Source organism: Oryza glaberrima, chromosome 7 (genome assembly GCF_000147395.1).
Source record: "Oryza glaberrima chromosome 7, OglaRS2, whole genome shotgun sequence".
NCBI classification, from domain to species: Eukaryota; Viridiplantae; Streptophyta; class Magnoliopsida; order Poales; family Poaceae; genus Oryza; species Oryza glaberrima.
The window spans coordinates 26,285,982-26,309,694 of record NC_068332.1 but is presented as its reverse complement, the minus strand read 5'-3'; the positions used below and the strand labels follow the sequence as shown (position 1 = coordinate 26,309,694).

At 47.1% G+C, this 23,713-nt stretch overlaps 2 protein-coding genes across 5 annotated transcripts; both read right to left on the bottom strand.

Moving 5' to 3' along the window:
• Positions 1-11: 11 nt before the first annotated feature.
• On the bottom strand, positions 12-18,060 carry LOC127778603 (probable protein phosphatase 2C 33). Of its 2 annotated transcripts, XM_052305220.1 has the most exons (7): positions 17,583-18,056; positions 17,295-17,466; positions 17,000-17,217; positions 16,741-16,848; positions 16,508-16,633; positions 16,151-16,389; positions 11,253-11,884 (listed from the first exon to the last, which is right to left on the bottom strand). In XM_052305220.1, exons 1-7 carry the CDS (start codon positions 17,790-17,792, stop codon positions 11,662-11,664), a joined length of 1,296 nt encoding a protein of 431 aa, XP_052161180.1. In that variant the 5' UTR covers positions 17,793-18,056; the 3' UTR covers positions 11,253-11,661. The 2 variants fall into 2 exon arrangements, with proteins under 2 accessions (XP_052161181.1, XP_052161180.1); XM_052305221.1 differs by lacking the exons at positions 11,253-11,884; positions 16,151-16,389; positions 16,508-16,633 and adding exons at positions 12-760; positions 978-1,119 and having other exon boundaries at positions 17,583-18,060.
• On the bottom strand, positions 1,012-5,427 carry LOC127778601 (uncharacterized). Of its 3 annotated transcripts, none has more exons than XR_008018534.1 (6): positions 4,857-5,390; positions 4,354-4,434; positions 4,171-4,275; positions 1,711-3,817; positions 1,229-1,542; positions 1,012-1,148 (listed from the first exon to the last, which is right to left on the bottom strand). XR_008018534.1 is itself a non-coding variant. In XM_052305219.1 (4 exons), the coding sequence occupies exons 1-4, from the start codon at positions 5,373-5,375 to the stop codon at positions 2,843-2,845; spliced, it is 1,680 nt and encodes a 559-aa protein (XP_052161179.1). In that variant the 5' UTR covers positions 5,376-5,427; the 3' UTR covers positions 1,549-2,842. The 3 variants fall into 3 exon arrangements, 1 of the variants encoding a protein (XP_052161179.1); XR_008018535.1 differs by having other exon boundaries at positions 1,229-1,318; XM_052305219.1 differs by lacking the exons at positions 1,012-1,148; positions 1,229-1,542 and having other exon boundaries at positions 1,549-3,817; positions 4,857-5,427.
• Positions 18,061-23,713: the final 5,653 nt, after the last annotated feature.

Genomic DNA, 23,713 nt, shown 5'->3' with positions numbered 1-23,713 from the left:
CAAACAAGGCCATTGTCGGTTCAATACTCAATGGACAGGATAGTGCTTGTTCATGACACGAACCGGCAGTGATACTAAGTATTATCGGTTCTATGACTTTTGGGTAGGATTGGATGCAAGAAGTATATAACCAATAGTGTTGGATCACCATCGGTTCACGCCGAACAGACAGTAATAGGCTAGCAGTGTTACCCCGTTCTGTGGTAGTGGTAGGAGTTAAAAGTTTCATGGGTTCTCAATTTCTCATACGTGTGCGTGTAATGGCCAAAAGTGATAATAGAAACTTGATAAAACAGGCCTCCAAATGATCAAGAAAACAAAGCAATCCTAAAAAGTTGGACACCAAGTAAGGGCTTGATGTCAATAGTTTTAAGAAGAAATAAGTAAATATTTCTCGTGAGAGTGCTCCACGAGAATTGAACCCGGGCCAACGGTTTACATGCCAGCAACCCCTGCTACTGCGCTATAAGCACATCTCAAAACAAAGTAATCTTACCTTGAAGTACTAAACATATGGGATTATCCAGGAAATAGGCATGATTGATGTCCGTCCAGTTAAAAAAAAACCATTGGTTTTAAAAAGCTTAACAAATCAGAAAACTCGCTGAACTGTGAGGAAGCAATTAACTCAGCAAGTACATGATCGATCATAGCGACAGTAACTAGAGCATACCTTTTCTTGCAGCATATCCCAGATCCTTCAAATAATTTCTCCACAGAGCCGAAAGAGGCAGGCTTTCCAATTGAACAGTGTCACCTTCTACAAGAACGAAGAAACTTGATCACTTGAACTTGCACTGGTTTCTCTATTGGGACAACTGCCGCGATGTCAAGCAATAATCGGATAGGATGATATCAACCACCACACAAGTGGTGTCATCTTTCAGCCCAGTTTCTTTTTAGAGCTTGCTGCATAAGTAAAAGTAAAAGCAAAACTAGATGCCAAAAATTGTAATTGAGTCAATTATGCCAAGTACCATAAGCTTTGCAGCCAATTCTGCAGGTAAATCTCGGCAACCGGCATGCCTTTGCCGCTGCTTCATAGCCAGAGCGGCCCAGAGGGAAGCGCATCCCATGTACCATCTGATCGATGATCAGCCTTCCTCCAATGTTTGAGAGCTCCATTTACCGAATAGTGAAGTTCAAAACTTTAAAAAGTCCAGCCTTCAGTACAACATATTAGAAAAAGAATCTATAAAACTGCATGCACTTTGTAATTCCTGCCCACCTTAACTTGGTCGACATGTGAAATCGCCCCCCTACAGCCAATGGATCTTGATAGGCACAGGCCACCTGGCCAGCACCCAAGAGGGCCAACCTAAAACAAAGCATCAACAACAATACATTATGCATAAAAAAAAAGTTGCCCTTTTTTTTTTAATCTGGCCATTCACTACCAAACTCCGGAGCGACCTCCCCACCGCTAGCGTTCTCCTCCAGCCGGTGGTCCATGGTGAGCAGCTGCCCCCTGCATGGACAACCAGCAGGGAGCCGAGAGAAGTACGCCATGGACACCTCCTCCTTGGAATTATGCTCAACTTCCTGATGTTCGAAATGGGTACCACGCAAAGCACCGAACTAATTAACCAATCACAGCACCAAACTCCACCCTAAATTTTGTGTTCGTCACTCAATAGCTACTAGCAAGCCCAAAATGTGCATAGAACCGAGTGAAAGTGTGAAACTGCGAGACGCAAGGGGGGCGATTACCTTCTGGAGTCAGTCCTGGCCGGCGTCGGCGGTGGACGCCAGTGCTATTGCTGCCGCCGCCTCTTGTATTCGCGTCGTCAACTCTACTAGCGTGGTGGCTGTTGTAAGCCAAATGTAGTATACTCCTTCCAAATCCAATCGTAAATACATTGACGCTAGCTGCGTATACTCGCAGTCTAACTCTTCAATTCACTGCCATCTCTCCCATCCACATATGATATACAGCACGCGATTTCCAAGCGGCAGGATAGATCAAACAGAAAGAACAGATCCCGTACTCCAATTACGCTGCTTCCTCTGCTTAAATCCAGAAAAATGGAGCACACGCATGCAGAAATCTTTGCATGCTGGCTGTCTGTCACATAGGAGTACACATGGAAGAAGACATGACTAGGAAGGCTTTCCCTGATCGATCCAAAAGATGGTTCAACTCTTGAGCAGCAAGCACCTCATCTCCGGCCGGACGTGAATGTCTTGTCCAGTCCACAGCCTGCACACACAGCTCCATCACTCCGCAAGCTCTAAGTTCATCATGGTCACCCTTTGTTCTGTGGTCAGCTGGCCGGGGGCTCTGCACTGCATGTCAGAGAACGCCGGTATCAGCCGGCAGTGTCTGCAACTCTGCACTGAGCTCCGCCTTCAACAAACGATGCCATTGCTGCACAAGAAAAACATACTCCCAAAACTGCAATTTGGTTCCAAACTGAACTACAATGTCATTTGTCATCCACAAAATATCAGCAGCCCTCCCACCAGTAATTACATTTCACATCACATCAGAGAAAGAAAAGAGCTCATATCCAGCTCACACTTTGTTGGCCTCAGTGTAAAGACAACTAACCACCATGTATGTCGCAATCAGACTGGACAAGGTAAGCGGTTTCTCCCACAGTAATATTTCACAACTATAAAGCTAACAAGGTTTTCAGAATTATTCCAGCAGTGCACAATGTGCACACATATCATTGTTTCAATCTTTCTTTCTACATCAGTAGCATCGCTTCCATGTTTCCCATATGTAGCTGACCCAAAATATCCAAATGATGGCATTGTTACATGGCATGACTTTTCTTACATGACCATTTTTGCACATCAGCAGCGCCAGAATATCCAGGTAGCCCAAAATCATGTTTCATGGCATAGTTGATTCAAGATTCAGGTCTTGCAATTTGCCGACCTTAAACATAGCTTTCTGGAAATCGCACATCAGCTTTGGGTAGAAATGGTCCACTATGGAAGGAAACTCGTCTTCCTTGAACTGTGCCGCATGACGCCTGCAGTTTCTAAGGAACCTCAAGAGATCCTTCACATCATCCTTATACTCTATTTGCTTGCCATCTTTATCCATATATTCCTTTGTGCTCTTTAGGAAGGAATTATTTGGCATCTTACTTTTCCAATAATTGTACTGTCTAAGATCAGACAGCACACTCCCATAGGCTGCTGGATCAGATGTTTCGATCTCCAAAAAAATGTCATGGAGAGACATGAATGAGCTAGCACTCTGCCTTGGTTCCATCAAACCATCATGATGACAGAGCAGGTACTCAAACCCTTTGACACCTGAAGACATCAAACATAGCCATTCTGAAAGACTATTTGGAATTGATGTGCGTACAAAAACCTCCTTCTTCACCATCTTAACAAAGCTCTCATAGTCCAAGTTCTTATCACTGAGATCAGCGCCATATTTCAAATTGTCTTCCATAAGATTTCCAATCCTTGCATTGTTATCATCATCATAGAAGAAATTTTCAGCACCAAATTTTCCACAAAGTGATATATTTTCCTTATGCAGGGCTTGAATAAGTCTAAAAGCTCTTCGCAATTTCAACTTGATCTCAGTACTTCCTACAATGGACCAATGAGTGTCAAAACTCCCAGGGGTAGGGCCTGCGTATATCAGATTCTTCCTATTCTTCTCAGCGAATTGGAGCAATGTTGTTTGTGTGGATTTATCAAACGGACACTTGAATATGTCATGATGTTTGGAGCAAAGTGAAGCACCGTCATCATGATATGAATCAAAATTGATCCTTCTCCTTACCCTCCTTTCCCCAGGATATAGAGCTTGACTACCATTCCTAGTCCTGCCAGTAGATGACGCCTGAGAAACGACATTCAAAAATGGATAATTAAGATTGGGGTAATTAAGGGGAAAAAGTATTGCGAATCACATTGATATTGTAGACGAAATGTATTTAGGGAAAAAATTGAGAAGTGAAACAATATGTTGAACGATTGACTTTAAAAATCTGTCCATTCGACTTGGCAATATAGGGGCTGAATTGAGCATGCTTAATAAGGTGGATTAAGTACTCGCTAACAGTACAGTGTTTAATATGCACATTATTGGAATCTGACACAGATTTTCAACAAAAAGAATCTGACACAGATTTTCAACATAAAGAATCTGACACAGAATAAAGTTGGTGGCCAGAAGCAGGAGCACAAACAAACCTCTAATGCTTTGGGCCGCACATACAACAGTGAGTCAAGCCACTCTTTAGAGTATACTCTTTTTCCGTCAAGTTCCCACACTATGGCAGCGCCTTCTCGTCCTCCCTATAAAGACACAAAAGCATAATTAGAAACACTTGCTGCGTATAATTACCATATAATGCTAGGACAGAGAATAGGTACCATTGGTACAATGTGTGTAGCTATCTCATATTCCAAAGAAGTAAGAACTTGGCCGCCCATTCCATTGATCAATTGTTTGCACTGCATTGAATTCAACAAATTCATCAAATTTCATCAAAAGAACTATACCTTTTGAACTAGTTCTTTCTTGTCATGTAAAGGAAACAAATACAACTGAATTCATAATGTTTTTTCCTGTATATAGCCCTAATTCATTCTTGGATTTTAATACACTTTGACATGTAGGTATCTTGGCTAAACTCGAACCTATAGTTGGTTGATCCATCCATACTCTGTAAAGAATCAAAAAAGGTACAGAACAGCTAGTCCGTGAAAAGAACTAGGCCTTTAACGCAACTAATTCATGAACTCAAACTATAGCGATGAACTGAACTAATTCATTCTTGAAGTGAAAGGAACTAGGCCTTAAACCGTTAAACGCAACTAACTCATGCTTGCCGCCTGTCGAAACACGATAATGTCGAAGCTTAAAATGCAGTTACCTCGGCCTTGAGCGGGGACCCGAATCCTGCTAAAATGAATCTCATGCTGGTCAATGGTTGGTGTTGGTTGTTGCGCGGGGTATCTGCGAATTTGGAACTGTTCCCGCCGCTGTAGAAACTGTCCCCGTGTTCTTTACTCGATTGGCCGTCGTATCTATGACTGCAGGTTGGGGGGCCGCGGTCGCTGGTGTACCCACCCCCTCCGCCGTAGAGGTGTCCGCCTCCGCTGTAGCGGTCCCTCGGATGGGCGCTGCGGCTGCGGCTGCCTTTGCCGTTGCCGTTGCCGCCCCCGCCCCCTGCGCCGTAACGGTCACCACCACCGCTGCGGTCGCCATCGACGAGCCCTCCCCGTCCGCTACCTCCTCCTCGCCGTCCTGATCCGTAGCGGTCCTGCGGGTGCGGGGAGCAGCTGCCGCGCCTTCCCCCTTCGGCGTACCGATCCCTCCGGTGGCCGCTGCCGCTGCCGCCGCCTCCGCCTCCGCCTCCGCCTCCCCCTCCGCCGTAGCGGTCACCCGACATTGGAAATGGGGAATCGGGATCGAAACCCTAGCGGTGTACGAATTGGGGGCCGGATTATTGAGGAGGATACCGCTGAGAGAGATGCTCAGCCGTGGTCGAAGTAGACAAAAGGCTCCGCTCAGGTGGGAAGGGGAATTTTGAACCCCCACCCCCCGCTCGCATCGGCGTAGACTTCACTGGACTACTGGAACCTACATGGGCCGGGGGGCCTCGACTTATCAGTTCCAGCCCAAGCCCATTTGGCTTTTCTTTCTTCTCTCTCTATAAGGCCAATTGAATTCCCTTCACTAATGGTTTTATATCCGTGTACCACACTACCGGATATCTCAACCCCTCACTCGGTAGTTTTGGAAGGCAGTTTTGCCAATGTGGCGCTTACATGGCGGAGTTAACCTGGTCTTCGTCCCACGTGTCGCTTATGTGGTATTAGAATTAAAAATAAAATATGTGGGACCCATTTGTCATTCACACTAAAAAAATTATGGGACCCACTGACATGTGAGCTCTTCAATCCGTGTACATTCACATTAGTTCTCTAATCCTAATACAACTATATTATTTATTATTAGTATACTGTGAGAAATGATAATTTTTCATAATTGTTGTTTGCGGTAGAAATTGGTACTTAACGATTGTCGGAGGGTTAACTCCTCCACCAGGAAACAGTGAGGCCCCCCTTTTTTTGGTTCGGCCGGGGGCAGCGGGTGAGATCCGAGGTTCCTCGAGACAAAAGAGACACAATGGATTTATACAGGTTCGGGCCACTATGAAGCGTAATACCCTACTCCTGTGCTATGCTCCTTGAGTGAAGGATTACAAGATCTCCTTGTTGGAGTAAAATGTGGTGTTGATCATCCGGGGCTAGAGACTGCTCTAGAGCGTCCAATGGATCGCCCCGAATCCCCCCTCCCCCCTCACTAGGCCTGGACCTCCTTTTATACCTCAAGAGGTTACCACATGGGCCCAAAAACCTAGCTCTGGTGGAGAAGTGTTTTGCATTAAATGCCTGTCTTGTCTTTTGACTTGGGAAGCAAGCGCACGTCATCTTGATGATGAGGCCTGTAAAATCTTACCGCCTGACACGAGGGGCGCCCATGTCAGCTGCTATTAATGGGTGGAGACTTCTGGGTCCCTGTTTGCATCGGGAAATGGAAACCCCAATTGACCAGGGCGGATGGACCAACTCTGGCCGGGATGAGAGGTTAAGACCTCTCATCATCATGACTAATGGGACAAGACAGGGTACACGCCCCTTGACCCATGCAGTAGTACGCCTGACACCCTGGGTCCCGTCGGTCATTCGACCAGTCACAGACCAATTTAGCGCGGGGTGCACGCCACATTAAATGCGGCGTGCCGCGCCTGCTCAGGTCGCCATTAATGCGGGTAGGTGAGCGCTCGAAGGTGGCCACCTAACCCACCGCACATGGCGACCCGCTGAGGGGGTCGGGGGAGCCCGACCCCTAGTCACATGAGGGAGTGGCCTCCGCCCCACCTCGAGCCTAACTCCCCTCGGGGGAGGGCCACGTGGTATTGGGGGGCAGCCTCCTCAATCTAGTGTCTGGGAAGGAGTGGCCGCCGCCCTACCTCGGGCCTGACTCCCTTCGGGGGAGGGCCACGTGGTATTGGGGGGCAGCCTCCTCCATCCAGTGTCTGGGAAGGAGTGGCCGCCGCCCCACCTCGGGCCTGACTCCCCTCGGGGGAGAGCCACGTGGTATTGGGGGGCAGCCTCCTCCATCCAGTGTCTGGGAAGGAGTGGCCGCCGCCCCACCTCGGGCCTGACTCCCCTCGGGGGAGGGCCACGTGGTATTGGGGGGCAGCCTCCTCCATCCAGTGTCTGGAAGGAGTGGCCGCCGCCCCACCTCGGGCCTGACTCCCCTGGGGGGAGAGCCACGTGGTATTGGGGGGCAGCCTCCTCCATCCAGTGTCTGGGAAGGAGTGGCCGCCGCCCCACCTCGGGCCTGACTCCCCTCGGGGGAGGGCCACGTGGTATTGGGGGCAGCCTCCTCCCTCTAGTCTTGAGACCCCCAGGCCCATATCACCGACAACGATCGTCAAAAGTGGTGGTGACGGTGCTGCGCGATGGCGACCCTAGCAATGGCTACAAGCGGCCGGAGTTGGTGGAAAAGGTGGTGGCGATGCGAGCGTCGTTGCTAGGGCGATTTAGGGCACGAGGAGCCACGGTGTTTGGGGAAAAAGGAGGAAGGGAGGCCAGGGATTGATTTTATGGACTCGGGGAGTTCGGATGTGGTTAGATAAGGAGCGAAACCATCGGCGGCGTGAGGAGGAGAGAGAGAGGGATGGCAAGATTAAAAACCGAATTCCGACTATCTCGCGGACACGGTGTGTGGGGCGTGAGTGGGGCACGAGGTAGGTGCGGAGCGCACGGGTGGGCAGTTGCGCCTCCGGCTCCGTCAGCCAAAGGTAGGGGACAATCCCGACAGGTGGGCCCCACCTGACGGCGACCTAGGCAAGGAGAGGGCGCAAGCGCCAACTAGATCGTGGCCTCGGGCCGGCCCAACGGAAGGAGGGGGCCGCATGAAGCTGGCCGACAGTAGGAGTTGGGAAGAGTTGGGCCGGAAACGGCCCAACGACCAAGGAGGGGAAAAAGAATTTGGATTTACTTAATTCCAATAATTGGTTTTGAATTATTAAAATTATTTTCCTTTGCTCTCAAAATTTCACTAAAAATTCTGTTAGTCTATTTTAGCATGGGGAATTCAAGAAAAATTTCACCAAGCATTTCCCACTTATTAAATGCATTTATTAATTAAGGGTTTGCTCTAGGTTAACAAAGCAATTTCTTGAGGCAAGTTCTTAAGTGATTTATGGTTAAGAGAAAATGGGGAACTTCATGGTGTGACAGTTTCTTAAACTATTAAACGGTGTGTGTTTTTTCGAAAGTTTTCTATAGGAAAGTTGGTTTAGAAAATCATATAATCCATTTTCAAGTTTATTTTAACTATTGCTTAATTAATCATGCACTAACCGATTACTTCGTTTTACACGCGGAGAGGTGGAGTTCTCACTTCCCAATATTACATGAGGAAGTATTGTGCTCGTGGACACGAACCTGCTCGTTAGAAATGCCCAATATTACTACTCCCTCCGTCCCAAAATATAGACCATGTTTGGGGGAGCTTAAGATTCTGATAAACAGTTGGTGAGAAGCTAGGTGGCGAGAATCTGAAGAAGCTAGGAAACTCGCTTCTGACTTCTAATTCATTTTCTGATTCTACAACTACAGCATCTCAGAATATGGACCAAAAGCTGGACTGTTTGGGGGGAGTTTTGTCGACGTTCTTTTCTCCGCTTCGGCGGGAGGATCCTTCGACATGGAGTCGTCCTGGGTTGTAGCCACTGCGTTCTCGCTTCCGGTCATTGATGGACCAGCCGAGATCGGCAGGAAGACGATTTCGCCGACTTGAGTCCACACCAGCATTGTTGAAGTAGGAACTCCTTGGTTGAGGTTGGTGTTGACGTTGTTGTCGACGAAGCTGGATGACATAGTAGTAGAACCTTGAGCACCAAGTTCCCCTACCTGGCGCGCCACTGTCGACGGGGGATACCCATAGACCGGATATAGAGGGTACTGGGGTACGCTGGTACGAGAATCTACGTAGTACGACATCAAGCAGACAAAAAACAAAGATTATACTGGTTCAGGCCCCTTGATAGGTAATAGCCCTAATCCAGTTGATATGGGATTATATGATGGAAACCACAGATTACAAAGGGAATAGCGGAACTCGATGATACCGATGAGATCGTAATCGAACAGGTTCGATTAGATCTCCCTGCGACTTGGCTCCTGTAGGCTTCAACTCCGTAGGCTGTGGTGGATGTGTTGGCTATGAGATTCGATGCCTTAGGTCCTTTCAGGGGGTCCCTTTTATATCGCAGGTCAACTGGTCTCCAAGTAGGACTCGGAGACATCGGACCCGGCACGATACAATGACGACCCAGTTCTGTCCGAGTAGGACTCCTTCCATCTGTGAGCTCCGTGATGAATTTCCTTAACGCATGCCGAAAACGTCCGTACACGCGCGGGTATACCATATCGATATGTAACATGGTCGGAAACCCTGACAAGTTTCTGATTCTGGGAGAAGTTGCGGTAGCTAGAAGCTCCCCCCAAACAGGCCCATAAGCATTTTTGGATTCTGACACGGTCTTCGAGATGCTACTTTGACCAGTAATATCTATTAAAATAAGACGTTTTAAATAAAAAGAATTACGTATTATGATAGTTTGTTTAATCATAAATATAGTAATATCAATTTTATATGATTGATTTTTTTATTTTTTTTCTATTAATAGTTAAAGTTAAAAATGTTTGACTTGTCACTATATTAAAAATGCTTGTATATTTTGATAGTGAGGGAGTATTTTTTATAGAACGCTACTAGATATAACGCTAAGGTGGCTGAAGGTGGGCCCGTGTAGGCGTGGTAGTACTAGTATATATGAGTCGGATCACCGTGCGACGAGACGACCGGAACCGACTCAGATCAGTTGCGAATTGGCCGCCCTGTCCGTTTCTATTTCGGATTTCCTGTACGTACCTTTTTATAATGGGTTTGGTCGATCGGGGCGGCCAGCTCGAACGTACGCCCTTCAATTCAGCGCCATAACTGATCGATCGAGATCATGTCGTCTAAGCGGAAGCGGCAGGACAGAGATGAGTACGACAGATGCGGTGGCGTCAAGACGGCGCCGGCGCCGGAGAAGAGGAGGAAGCACCTCTATCTGATGCTGGATGACCGTGACAATGCGTACCGCATGCACAAGATCGATGTGGACGCCTTGGCCGATTCCGAGGAGGACGACATGCTGCTCCTCCCTGAGCCAGCACTCCTCCAGTTCGGAACGGATCGTCACAGCGGCATGTGCTTCTTCGCCTTGGGCAGCAGCATCTTCGCCACCCGACCTCCCCACACACCCGCGCTCGTCTACGACACGGACACCGGTGGCCTCACCGTCGGCCCTCCCCTCCCCAACAAGCTCTGCGGCGGGCCGAACATCACCATGGCCATGGCCGACAACAAGACCATGTACGCCTTGTACGACTACGACACCAACTACTTGAACCCGCACCCCATGGAGGCCATGTCGTGGGAAGCGGTGCCATGCACCGAGCGCCATCTTCCGCGAGTCAAGGAATGGACATGGAAATCCGTGCCGTCGCAGCCGCCGTACGGCAGGTTGGACGAGATCGTGTCGTACGCCGTGCACCCGGACCAATGCACCTTCTTCGTCTCCGTCAAGGAGGCCTTCTGCAGCAGAAGCGATGGTGGCAACAAGGGGACCTTCTCCTTCGACACCAAGCACTGCGAGTGGAGGTGGCACGGCGACTGGATGCTGCCATTCGAGAGGCAAGGCTACTACGACGCCGAGCTGGACGCGTGGGTGGGTCTCCGCCTCACCGATGGCCGCGTCTGCGCCTGCAGAGTCGCCTCCCGCAGCAGCAGCGCCCCGCCGGAGTGGAAGCTGCTCCAGGAGAAGCTGTTTTGCAAGGATCCACAGGAGAGGCAGCTGATGGCGTTGTCAGGAATAAGGCCCAGCCTTGCGTACATGCAGGGCAGCGGCAGGTTCTGCCTCCTCGAGTGCGTGCTGCGAGAGGGAGTCGACTGGAAGCACGCCTTCGGCGACGATGCCCATGGCTGCCTGCTCCGCCTCACCATATTCGGCCTCAAGTACGACCACCAGGGGGAACTGCACACTTCCATCCACCGCACCAATGCCTCCTACATTGTCTCCAAGCATAACTCCTCCTTTTCTCCTGTAGCATTCTGGATGTAGCACTAGTTATTCTTTGCTCCCCACCTAGTAGCTTCTATTCTGTTTAACAACCACTTGTTAAATAAATTCAACACACAAAGAAAGAAAGGTGATTATTAAGTACTGTATATGCTTGACAATTAATTTGATTCCAGCAAAGTACATTAATTCATCCATTACAAAGAGCCTTCTGGTATACTAGCTCAAATAAAAAGTCACACACAGCATTAGGCATGCCCATTCCTACACAATACACACTAGAGGATACAATCCAAAACTACAAGCTCCAAGTTATGTGAGCTATTTCCTCAAGAATATTAAAAGAAAAAAAAATCCATCAGAGTTGTGCGCAGACGATAAACCGGTTAGCAGCAGCCAGACATAGTTTATACCAGGCTGAGGATGCAGTTAGTTTCAGAAAATAATAATTCAATCCAGCAACTTATTATTCCATCTTTAGTTTTTACACTCAACATCAACCTTGTCCAGAATCCCCTGCTCTGTTTCACCTGCACGCTGTAGAGTGGCTTGATCTTTTACCCTCCATTGCGTCTTTCTTTTTTCGACACTCCAAACAAAGATATGGACCTCCCCAGGGGGCGCATGGGGAAGAGCAGTAACTGCCTCCTTTCTCAGTCATCATACTTTCAAATGGTTCTTGGTCCACCTGGCAGATAGCACAACGAAGAGGTGCCGAGGTTGCTTTCAAGGACAAATTCCTACCCAACCTGCAAGACCAAGGACTGGTTGTTAATGACCACCTCATATGAGCAAAAAATACAAGTAATTTGAGTTATATAATCAGAAGTAGATAACTAGGCACTGGCGTAGCTTGAGTAAGAACTGTGAAATTTTCAGAAGACCTTCAGAGCACTCAAATCCTTATCACCACTAAAAAATGTAGTTTGTTTTCCAGGCTTCAATGAGAATTATCTATGCATAAGACAAACCAAAATATAGGACGGTGTACCACCTCCAGGACTAATTTCAGATGTAGGTGCTGAAAGAGTTTGGATACAACGCGCAGGTGTATTGATCTCATCCAGTTTACATATATACATGCCGGTACAGCTCAAGAGTGCCAACGGAATCCTAATAAAGTGGATTGTAGACTGAGCACAGCGGAAGAATAGGTCAGAAAGAAACTGTAATCTAGCCTATCCTTATCTACATGATCAGCCATCTTGACACCCCCCCGCAGTTGGTGCGTCGTCGACGATGCACAAACTGGATCGGAAATCTTCAAACAGCGCTGTGGGCAATCCCTTCGTCATGATATCGGCGAGCTGTTGTCGAGTCGGAATGTGCACGACGCGGATGTCCCCAACGGCCACCTTTTCCCAGACGAAGTGGACATCCAGCTCCACATGTTTAGCACGACCATGATGAACTGGATTCTTGGACAGGTAAACGGCGGAGATGTTGTCACAGTACACAAGCGTGGCTTTGTCGAGCTTGACGTGAAGTTCGCCGAGAAGGTGACGGAGCCAGCAACATTCAGCAGCCGCGTTCGCCACACCCCGGTACTCAGCCTCGGCACTGGAGCGAGACACGACGGACTGTCGTTTGGAGGACCACGACACCAAAGAGTCGCCAAAGAAGACACACAAGCCGGACGTCGAGCGGCGTGTGTCGGGGCAGCCGGCCCAGTCCGCATCGGAGTACGCGGTGAGTGATGGTGTAGAAGAACGCCGGAGTTGCAGACCTTTGTGCGTCGTGCCACGAACATAACGGAGGATCCGCTTTACAAGTGTCCAGTGCACGTACCGCGGCGAGTGCATGTGAAGGCAAACCTGTTGCACAGCGTAAGACAAATCCGGCCGTGTGAGAGTGAGGTACTGGAGTGCCCCGACGATGCTACGATAGAACGTCGGATCACTGTAGGGCTGCCCTGTCGTACTGGAGACCTTGGCCTTCATGTCGATAGGTGTCGGCGCCGGCTTATAGTCTGCCAGGCCGGCACGATCAAGTACGTCACCGGCGTACTGCTCCTGTGAAAGGAAGAAGCCGTCGGCCGTGCGGCGCACTTGGATGCCGAGAAAGAAGTGCACCGGGCCTAAGTCCTTCATCACGAACTCAACTCGGAGCTGGTTGATGATGTGCTGGAGAAGACGTTGTGACGAGGCGGCGAGACAATGCCATGTACGGCGAGGAACGAGCGAAAAATGGTGTTGTCGAACTCACGTCCGTTGTCCATCTGAAACGCCAAGATCGGCCGTCCGAATTGCGCCTGAACGAATGCATGGAAGGTGAGGAGCATGGGCACGACGTCGGACTTGCGACGCAGTGGGAATGTCCATACGTAGTGAGAGTAGTCATCAAGTATAACGAGATAGTACTGAAAACCAGAACAGCTCAACACAGGCGAAGTCCATATATCACAGTGCAAAAGGGAGAAGAGAAAAGGAGAAACAGTCGAGGATGCAGTGAACGGGAGGCGAACATGTTTTCCAAGACGACATGAGTTGCAATTGTGAGAACTCGGTTTACAACTAAAATTAAAGTTATTCAAAATGCGAGAGAGCGCCGGCCGGCCAGGATGCCCCAAGCGATCGTGCCAGAGGTCGACAGAGGCATGGAAGCCAGAAACAAGTGGCGTGGCAGCGGAACGCAGCGGATAGAGATCACCAGGGCTGTCACTGCGGAGAAGAACCGTCTTGCTGCGAAGATCCTTGATGGAGAAACCGAGAGGGTCAAATTCAACAGACAGAATTATCGCGAGTAAGACGACGAACAGAAATCAAATTTTTAATCAAAGATGGAGAAAAAAGAACGTCGCGAAGATAGAGAAGGGAGGAAGAAGAAGTGGGGACGGTGGCCGTGCCCATGCACTGCACGGGTAAAGAGGCGCCGTTGCCAACGATGATACGAGAAGTAGAGGGGGCAGTGGAGGAGAGCATACCGGAGTTGCCAACCATGTGAGTGGAGGCCCCAGTATCGAAAACCCAATCCGTGGCGCTCGGCGGAGTCGACTGTAGAGACAGGCCGGTGAGAGCCTGGTAGAGCGCCGGCGGAAGCGTGCCGGCCGGAGCCTGCTGCACCACCATGGACTGCTGCGGGGCGGCACCAGGGCGAGAGCCGAGAATGCCAGGAGCTGACGAGGTGGGAGGGAGCCGCGCGATGGGCCAGGCCTGGACAACGCCGGTCCATGGGTTGACCCAAGACGCCATGGGCGCACCGGAGTTGCCGGAGGGGCCAGAGTTGCCGGAGGTGCCGTCGGCGCGACCAGCCTGCTTCTTGCGTTTGCGGGGGCGACCGTTGCCGCCAGTGCCGCCATTGCTGCCAGTGGCGCCGGTGGCAGGTGGAGCAGATGCAGGCGTGGAGGATCCGACGGCGGGCACGTTGGAGGAGGCGCCGGCGGATTGCGAGGCAGCAAGCAGGGCGGTGGTCGCGGCCTTCTGTGCGCGATTGGTGATCCAGACCTCCTTGGAGGAGGAAGGACCGTGCTTGGAGGAACGTCATGGGCGGCCGTGCCGCGGAGATGGTGGAGACACAGTGGGCAAACTTGTCGTTCAGCCCGCTCAGGAGGTTGACAACGAGATCCTGATTCGTGAGAGGCGAGCCAACGTCGCGCAACGTGTCTACCAGTACCTTGATCTTGCCGCAGTACTCAGTGATGGTCATGTCAGCCTGGTGGAGAGCGTGGAACGCCTGCCGGGCCTAGACAGTGCGCTGGACGACGTTGTCAAGAAACTGGGAGCTGATGGCGTTCCAGGCGGTGTAAGCGTCGTCGTCCGGCTGGATCACAGCGGAGAGGAGGTCGGGGGAGTGTGTGGCGTAAAGCCATGAGACGATGCAGGTGTCGATCTGCGTCCACTCGGCGTCGTCGAGCTTGAGGCGGGCATCAGTCGTGCCGTCGATGTGATCGAGGAGGCCGAACTTGCGGAAAGCAATGGTGAAGAAGGTGCGCCAGGTGCCGAAGGTGGAGTCGCCGAGATCAAGGATCACGGGAACATGGGACTTGATGTGAATGAGTTGCGCTGTCGCCGCCGAGATGGCCACAGAGCCTGCCGCGAAGGGGTTGACATCGTCGGAGGAGACAGAGCTCGACGCCATAGAGAAGAAAGAATGGAGAAGCAGCGGAAGATGATTAGGATCGAGAAGAGTCTGATACCATGAAAGAGTTTTGATACAACGCGCAGGTGTATTGATCTCATCCAGTTTACATATATACATGCCGGTACAGCTCAAGAGTGCCAACGGAATCCTAATAAAGTGGATCGTAGACTGAGCACAGCGGAAGAATAGGTCAGAAAGAAACTGTAATCTAGCCTATCCTTATCTACATGATCAGCCATCTTGACAGGTGCAAAATGCGAAAATAATAAGGGTAAAAAAAATTGGTTGGTCTTCTGTGACCAGCACAGCTAACAGAACGGCAAAATGCATTTTTCTTTAGCATGTTCAAATCAGCTACTCAGTTATAACCTATAAATTATAAACAGAATGTGGTATTACAAAAAGAATATGGCGCACAATCTGTTCTCAAGTTTGACAGAAGTGATGTGACAGTGTCAACAATAGAACAATAGTGTAAATAGAAGCACAACTCAGTGTCTTGGGGTACCATTATAGATGGATCAATAAGAAATGCTAAACTAAATCGGTACTGCACTGGTTTCTCAGACCCAAATTCCAGATTTAAAAATAGTAAGCAAAATTAAAATGCACAGTTGAAATCTGAAACTATAAGAGGACAATGCAGGTGGTACAAAGTTTCATGAGTTCTCATACATGTGAATGATGGTCAAAAGTGTCAATAGAAACTTGATTAAAAAAGGACATATAACTACATAAGCCCATGAGAGATAAAACATGCCTCCAACTGATCAAGAAAACATGGTAATCTTACCATGCCATACTAAAGATGGTCAAAAAATCATTGGTTTAAAATACCTTAACAAATAATAAAACTTACTGAACTATGAGGATGGAATTAACTAACGAGTACATGATGGTATTGATGGATCATAGAAAAAGTAATTAGAGCCTACCTTTCTTCCAACATTGCAGAGCCTTCTTCAAATAATTCCTCCACAGAGCCAAAAGAGGCAGACTTGCCTCCAAGCTTTCCAATTGAACTGTGTGACCTTCTACCGAAAAGAAGAGACTTGAACTTGCTCTGGTTTCTCTTTGGGGACAACTGCGGCGATGTCAAACGATAATCGGAAGGGATGATATCAACCACCACACAAGTGGTGTCATCTTTCAGCCCACTTTTTTTGAGAGCTTGCTGCATGAGTAAACGTAAAAATGGATATTAAAGTTTGTAATTGAGTCCACCATGCCAAATACTACGAGCAACAATGACATGTATAAGTACTACAGGCTACAGCCACATGCAGAATTACCTTAACCACAAGCTTTGCAGCCAGTTCTGCAGGTAAACCTCGGCATGCCTTTGCTGCTGCTTCAGAGGGTAGTGCATCCCATATACCATCTGATGCGATGATCAACCTTCCTCCAATGTTTGAGAGCTGCAATTACCGAGTAAGAAAGTGACAACCTTGAAAAAGAAATTATACTACAATACACCATAGAAAAAGAAGCTAGAAATTGCATCCACTTTCTAATAGCTACCCACCTTCACTTGCTTCACATGTGGAATCGGCACAATGAACTCCCCGACATCCATGTCCCCGATAGATCTTGAAAGGCACAGGCCACCTGGCCAGCACCGGAGAGGACCAACCTAGAACAAAGCATCAAACAACAACAATGCATCACAAAACAGAACATGGCCGACTGGAAACAAAGCTTCACATAGCAATGCATCGCAAAAGCGAAGCCTCTCTTTTTTTCAATCTGGCCATTATCTACCAAACTGCGGGGCGAATCGGTACCTCCTGGCCGCCGAAGAGATTGAGGCGGCCGACCTCCCCACCGCTGGCGGTAACCCGCTCCCGCTCCTCGGCATTCTCTTCCAGGCGGTGGTCGACGGTGAGCAGCTGCACCTCACCACCCTGCGTGTCCAGGATGCACCGCGAGTCCCCGACTGACGCCACCGTGACCGTGAATCCATCGACGACCACCAGCGTTGCGGTGGTCCCCGACACCTCCCCTGACCAGTAGATGATGTATTAGTTGCGGGGATCTCAAGAGGCGTCAGTCGTGAGCAAACGATCCGTCCGGGCTCACCCTTGCGCTGGAAGTCGATGTCGGCCTTGACGAAGCCGGCGACGAGCGCCCGCGGCAGCGCCTGTAGCCAGTCGTCGCGGCCGATGTCCGGCGGCAGCGCGCTCATGACGTGCTCGAGCAAATGCTCCTTGCTGTAGACCGCCGCCGAGACCCCGTTGTGGCCGTCGAACACCTGAGGCGAAGCAAGCAAGCAAAGACGGACGGATCCAGCGCGTGACATGATGAGGAGGAGTAGTGAATGAATGAATGAATAAAATGGAGTAGTAGATCAAGGAAGAGGAAGGATACCGCGAAGACGGAGAAGGCGGTGGAGGTGTCCCCGGGGACGCGGAGGCAGTCGGGCTTGACGAGGAAGTAGTCCTCGCCGCGCTTGGCGAAGCCGGCGTGGCCGTAGCGGAGGGAGGGGCGCTCGGAGCCCCCGGCGCGGAGCTCGCGGCCGATGAGAGTGGCGAGTGGCAGCGCCGGCGGCAGCCGCCTCTCCTTAGCAATACCAGCCATCACGTCGTCGCGTCGCACCTAGCTAGCTAGCTAGAGCTCTAGCTCCCCCCAACGCCTAAAGGAGGAGGAGGGCAGCATTTCTGGCCGGCGCCGGAGAAGGAGACGGAGAGGTGGGATTCGGATCTGGGATTGAGTGGCTGGGTGGGATCAAGGAGAATGAAATTGGGGATTTGGGAGTAGTAGTCTTGTGTTGTGTTGGGGACACAGCCTGTGCCTGCCTGCCTGCCTGTGATGTGCAGGAGTGAGAGAGTCGATAGAGAGGAACAGCGCAGGACAAGCAGGGGCAGGTATAATTAGGAAGCTTGTCATATGAGGTGGATTCATTAACTACCAACTTAGGGCCTGTTCACTTTGTTGCCAAAAAAAACCATACCAAAATTTTGGCCTAGTTATAAAAATTTTGGCAAATTTTTGGCAAGATTTCTTATACAGTTATCAAAATTTGGTAGCAAACTAAATGTAGCCACTTTTTTAGCAATATTACCAAAATTTGGTAAAGTTGAAAATGGCATCAAAGTGAACAGGCCCTTAGACATATATTTAGATTCGTATCTAGAATTGAGTTTTTTTATCGGAGGAGGGTAAGTACTAGTAAATACATACTATAGTGTTTCTGCAAAGTTACATAGTGCTAGTATTTCTAGGTTCTTTAACAATACGGGAATACTACAAAACATTATCCGTCTTAAGTATCCACCAACGTGTACGGTTTCAACCTCTATACTTTACGTGCTTCATTTCTCTTCGCTCTACTTCTCCCCGTCCTCCCTACCTCCTCATCTGTCTCCCTTCTCTTTTAACGTGTCTCCTGGCAGATATGGGCTTGGACATTCTAGTGGGTCCGGGGAAACGGATCGAGAAATCTATGAGATAGATGATGAGGGAGCTCATGAGCGCCATAGCAACGGGTGGCCATGGGTGGACCAAATCGATGTTGATGCCAGCGTGACGGTCAGAGGTGGGAGAGGGTTGCGAGTGAGGGATGAAATAAGGGATTTGCTACGCCTCTTTTCTTGACCATGATGCGGAGTAGGCGAGCTGCCACGACGATCTCGTCTTTGTCCTTGGCAACTTTGAGTAAAGCTACGGTGATGAGCCTATCCTCCTGTTGTGTTCTTTCCAACCATTATTATTTTATCTTAAGCTCGACCACTCTACCGTAGAAAGGGGAAGGAAGGAGGGCTTGCTGGAGAAGGGTCCCGCCTTGCTAGGAAGTAGTCATTGAACATGGCTGAATAGGGGGAATGAGGATAGAGAGAGGGGATTTACGAGAAATGGAAAAGGGGATTGACACTTTGCACCGGTGAGCGCAACCATTTTTTGGCTTGGTACCTATGTGGAATCATGTTTACTATCTTGGTACCAGTCTTGATACCCATAGATATCATATCTGGTACCTGTCGAGGATTTATATCCCAACTACAGTATTTGTAAAGTATATGTATCGCTGGAACCAGAGTATTCGCAAGATTAAGATAAAAAAGATGAGAGACAAGAATTTTTATACATGTTCGGACCTCTTATATAACTGGTATGCCGAAACCAATGTTACCTTTAAATACCTTAATGTATTTTTATATGATTCAATCTTTTATTTTAAATACTTCTTAAGGTATTTTTATAGGATTAAAATTCTCTGAATTTTCTATGTTTTTAGTACAAATCGAAGTGGCCTCAAAGGAAAGCAAAATGATTAATTAAGTAGTAGTACTGGACTAGGAGTGGTGAATTTGCTTGAATTGTGGGGTTCTGTCCAGGGCCAGGCCATATATATGTGGTTGCACTTTACAGGCATAATTTCATGATCAATAATAGATGGAGAAAGGAGTTCTATCCCGTTTGTTACTCTACTCTACTACTAGTAGCAATTGGCAATGCAATGTCAGTTGAGCATCCCAAGTTAATGGCGAGGCTAATACTAGCTCTACTGGAGGAGTACATATTAGTCCGACCCGCTTGTTTTTATTCGGTTTATATATATCGATATGTTGGCCGAGTTTAGTTTTAAAATTTTTCTTCAAACTTTCAATTTTTTCATCACATCAAAACTTTCTTACACACATAAGCTTTTAACTTTTCCGTCACATCATTCCAATTTCAACCGAAACTTCTAATTTTGATGTGAACTAAACACACCCGTGGTGTGACTAGAGAGAGTGTAGCAGTGGTGAAATATAATTTGTTTTGTGTGGGCCAGTGGGACTGGGGCTGGTAAAAACATGGATGGATCGGGTCGGGGAGGACAATCAATCAATTATTATCATCATCGATATTATGGAGTAGCAAAAAAGAGATTGAGAGACAGGCCGGCAGACCGACCTCCAAATTGAAAAAGGCGATGGAAAAGGTGCAGAGGGCGAACTGGAAAGCAAAGCAAGGAAATCGCAGCCTATTGAGAGAGCTTTCGTTTATTTATTTTTTTAGCAAGAAAAAGAAATTTGGAGAGGTGGGACGCGTCAATTAGGTGGGAGCTAGGAAGGACGGCAGAATCATTCCCCTTCCTCTACTCCTACCTGCTGCCTGGAGTATGGTCATGTACACACAACGCCGTTGTTAGTTTGGCTAGCTAATGACCCTCATCGGACGAAGAAAAGAAAAGAAATATAGTATCTGCCAATCCAACTCATGTCAGTTAGTTAGAGGAGGATCAGAATCTTATCTGTCAGTTAAGAGGGATCAGTTGATGGAGATATATGTATATGTATGTATGCATGTAGTAGTAGTATATATGCTGGATACAGCCGGCCGCCCGTCTGATCGATGAGATTAAGAAACATAACTGTCCGTATACATTCCTCCCAGCCCTATCTACTGAAAACTCACGATGCTATAGTAGCAAGATGATATGAAGAACAGCTTATTAAGCCCTTTTAAATTGGAGGATTGCTATAGGAATTTTGTAGAATTCAATTTAATTTTCAAAGGACTTTTTTTTCATATGAAACTCTTTGATTCATAAGAAAGTATAGGAAATTTTTCATATGATTGTATTCCTATAACTCAATCTCATAGGAAAATAAGTAAGAGGTCTAATTTCTTGGAAACTTTTCTTTGCTCTGTTGTTTGCTATGGTGCTATTAATTAAAGGGACCCTCTTCATATTTCATGTGTGTTTTATTTCTCCAGGATGAGGGAAACATGCCACTTTAAATCCTGTATTTTTTTTCCTCTCCTTCGCTTGAAAGGACCCTTAGCAGGCAACAGATAGAGCAATCAAGTTTTTATGCTGCAGTATATACGCCATTCTAGTAGGCAGCTGTCTTTCTCCAGGCTCCAGCCTGCAGCCTTGTGCTGACGGTGCCAAAGCCAACAACGCACTCACTACGCGTTACCAACTAATTCTAAGTTCTCGTCCAAATCTAGTTAGGACGAACCAAAGAAAGAGGAGGAGGATTTTGTTGTTGGACAACCTACCTACATACATGTATTATACTACTAATAGTGGAGTACTCCTATATGCAACATGAGACGGACAAATTAATCGGTTGGAGACAAGCAAAAGCAAGCGTCGTCGTGGCGCCGCGCTCTTCCTCTTCGATCGATGGATCGATCGTTCATTGTGTGTGTCCTCCTCCACCTAGCTTTTTTCATTCCACGCGCCCCGGCTGTTGCCCGTGCCTGATCATAGTGAGGTTGTGAGCTCGGAATCGTCCATTTATTAGCAGTTCAGAAAGCTATAGCTAATTAAAACCTGATCATCAAAATTGACACAACAGTAATTAATTCTTCAGATGTACCGAATGTTCCAATTAATTGGCGATGTTTATACATACAGAGCCTTAATTACCTAATGAGTAAAGTCCATCATCGGTCCGTAAACTTGTACCGAATCGACTCGTTCATGTCCTCATACTTGTTCGACTGTATCATCCCGGTCGCTAAACTTGCTTATCACTCGTTTAGGTCCTCCAACTTGTTCAGTTGTGTCACCCCGGTCCCTAAACTTGGATTTGAATATCATCTGGGTCAAATAGGACGGTCTAAAGACTTTATATTTAAAAATAATTCATAACTTTTTCATGTGAACTCTAATGAAGACAAACTTTATATCAAACTTGTAGCCCTCGACGCGATCTACAACTTTGTGGTTGATTTTTTTTTTATTTTAAGTCATTTTTTTTATCCCAAAATGTAATTTTAAAAATAAAATTTCAAAATTTATAAACATGCAACAATATTTTGGGACCCTAAACAGTTTTAATTCAAAAACTTTTCAACTACAAAGTTGTAGGTCGCGTCGAGGGCTACAATTTTGACATAAAGTTTGTCTTCATTAGAGTTCACATGAAAAAGTTATGAATTATTTTTTGATATAAAATTTTAGACTGTCCTGTTTAGAGACCGGGGTGACACAACTGAACAAGTTGGAGGACCTAAACGAGTGATCTGCAAGTTTAGAGACCGGGATAACACAGTCGAATAAGTTTAAGGACCTGAATGGTCAATTTACGAGTTTAGGGATCAGGATGACACAACGGTACAAGTTTAGAGACCGGTGATGAACTTTACTCTTACCTAATCAACTGACATCATCGTTGCTAGTACTACTTCCGACTTTTTTGTTGCTCCTCCTAGCTCGTGCATGGCATCAAACGAAACCAGCGTTTAATTTGAGTTCCAAAGGAAACCTCCTGCAATATACTCCTACAATACTACTCCCTCCTTTTATACTTGATGAAGGCTGAGTTTAGTTCTAAACTTTTTCTTCAAACTTTTAACTTTTTCATCACATCGAAGCTTTTTTACACACACAAACTTCCAACTTTTCCATCACATCGTTTCAATTTTAACCAAACTTTCAATTTTGGCGTGATCTAAACACACCCGAACTAACCAACGTAAAAAACGGAAAATGCATTTCTTTAATCCACCATGCATGCCTTAGGAGTATCTCTGGACATTACCCTCGTCTTCCCGGTCGTCAATCAATAGGGAAATATTGAACCTAACCTCATGTTCCAAACGAGACCTGAATCCTGACGAAGTTGTTGTAAGACTAGTTAGGCAATGCAATACCCTTTCTCTAGAGTTCATCAGACCAGTCAAAGATGCTTAGTTTCAGACCGCGGACCAACGTCCCGGCCATATCGGCCCAATTTTGTCTCCGGATCGACCAAATCAAGCAAGGCCCAGATGAAAGAAAAGGATCGGGGATGTTGAGCCCGTTTCAATTTACCCAGCCTATTAGCTAGCCAATAATGAGTTTCCCTTTTATCCATATGAAAACTACTCACTCCATCCTAAATGTTTAACGCCGTTGAGTTTTTAAATATATTTGACCGTTTGTTTTATTCAAAAATTTTTGCGAAATATGTAAAACTATATGCATACATAAAAGTATATTTAACAATGAATCAAATGATAGGAAAATAATTAATAATTACTTAATTTTTTTTAATAAGATGAACGGTCAAATATGTTTAAAAAAGTCAACGGCGTTATTTAGGGACGAAGGGAGTATTATGCCGGTGTAGCTATGGAAGACAAATTTTGAGCCATTCTTTCTAAGAAAAAACTGCATACCGTTATAGTATGGGTGTTTCGCTATAGAGAAAAAAACAGAAAGACTGGGTGGCATTTTCTGAACTAAAAAAACTGGGTGCCGTATCTAAAACCGGGCGACCTCTTTTCGTGTGGCATATTATTATATTTTACCGGAGAAAGAACATTATAAATCCTCCTTTAGGAACTGATGAAATTTGTGTAATTTCCACAAGAATTAAATTAATTCCTGTAAGAAATACTGTATCTTGTACTACCTTCGTTTTTTAAATAGATGACGCAGTTAACTTTTTCTCACATATTTGACCATTCGTCTTATTTAAAAAATTTAGTTAATTATAATTTATTTTGTTATGAGTTGTTTTATCACTCATAGTATTTTAAGTGTGATTTATATCTTATATAATTACATAAAATTT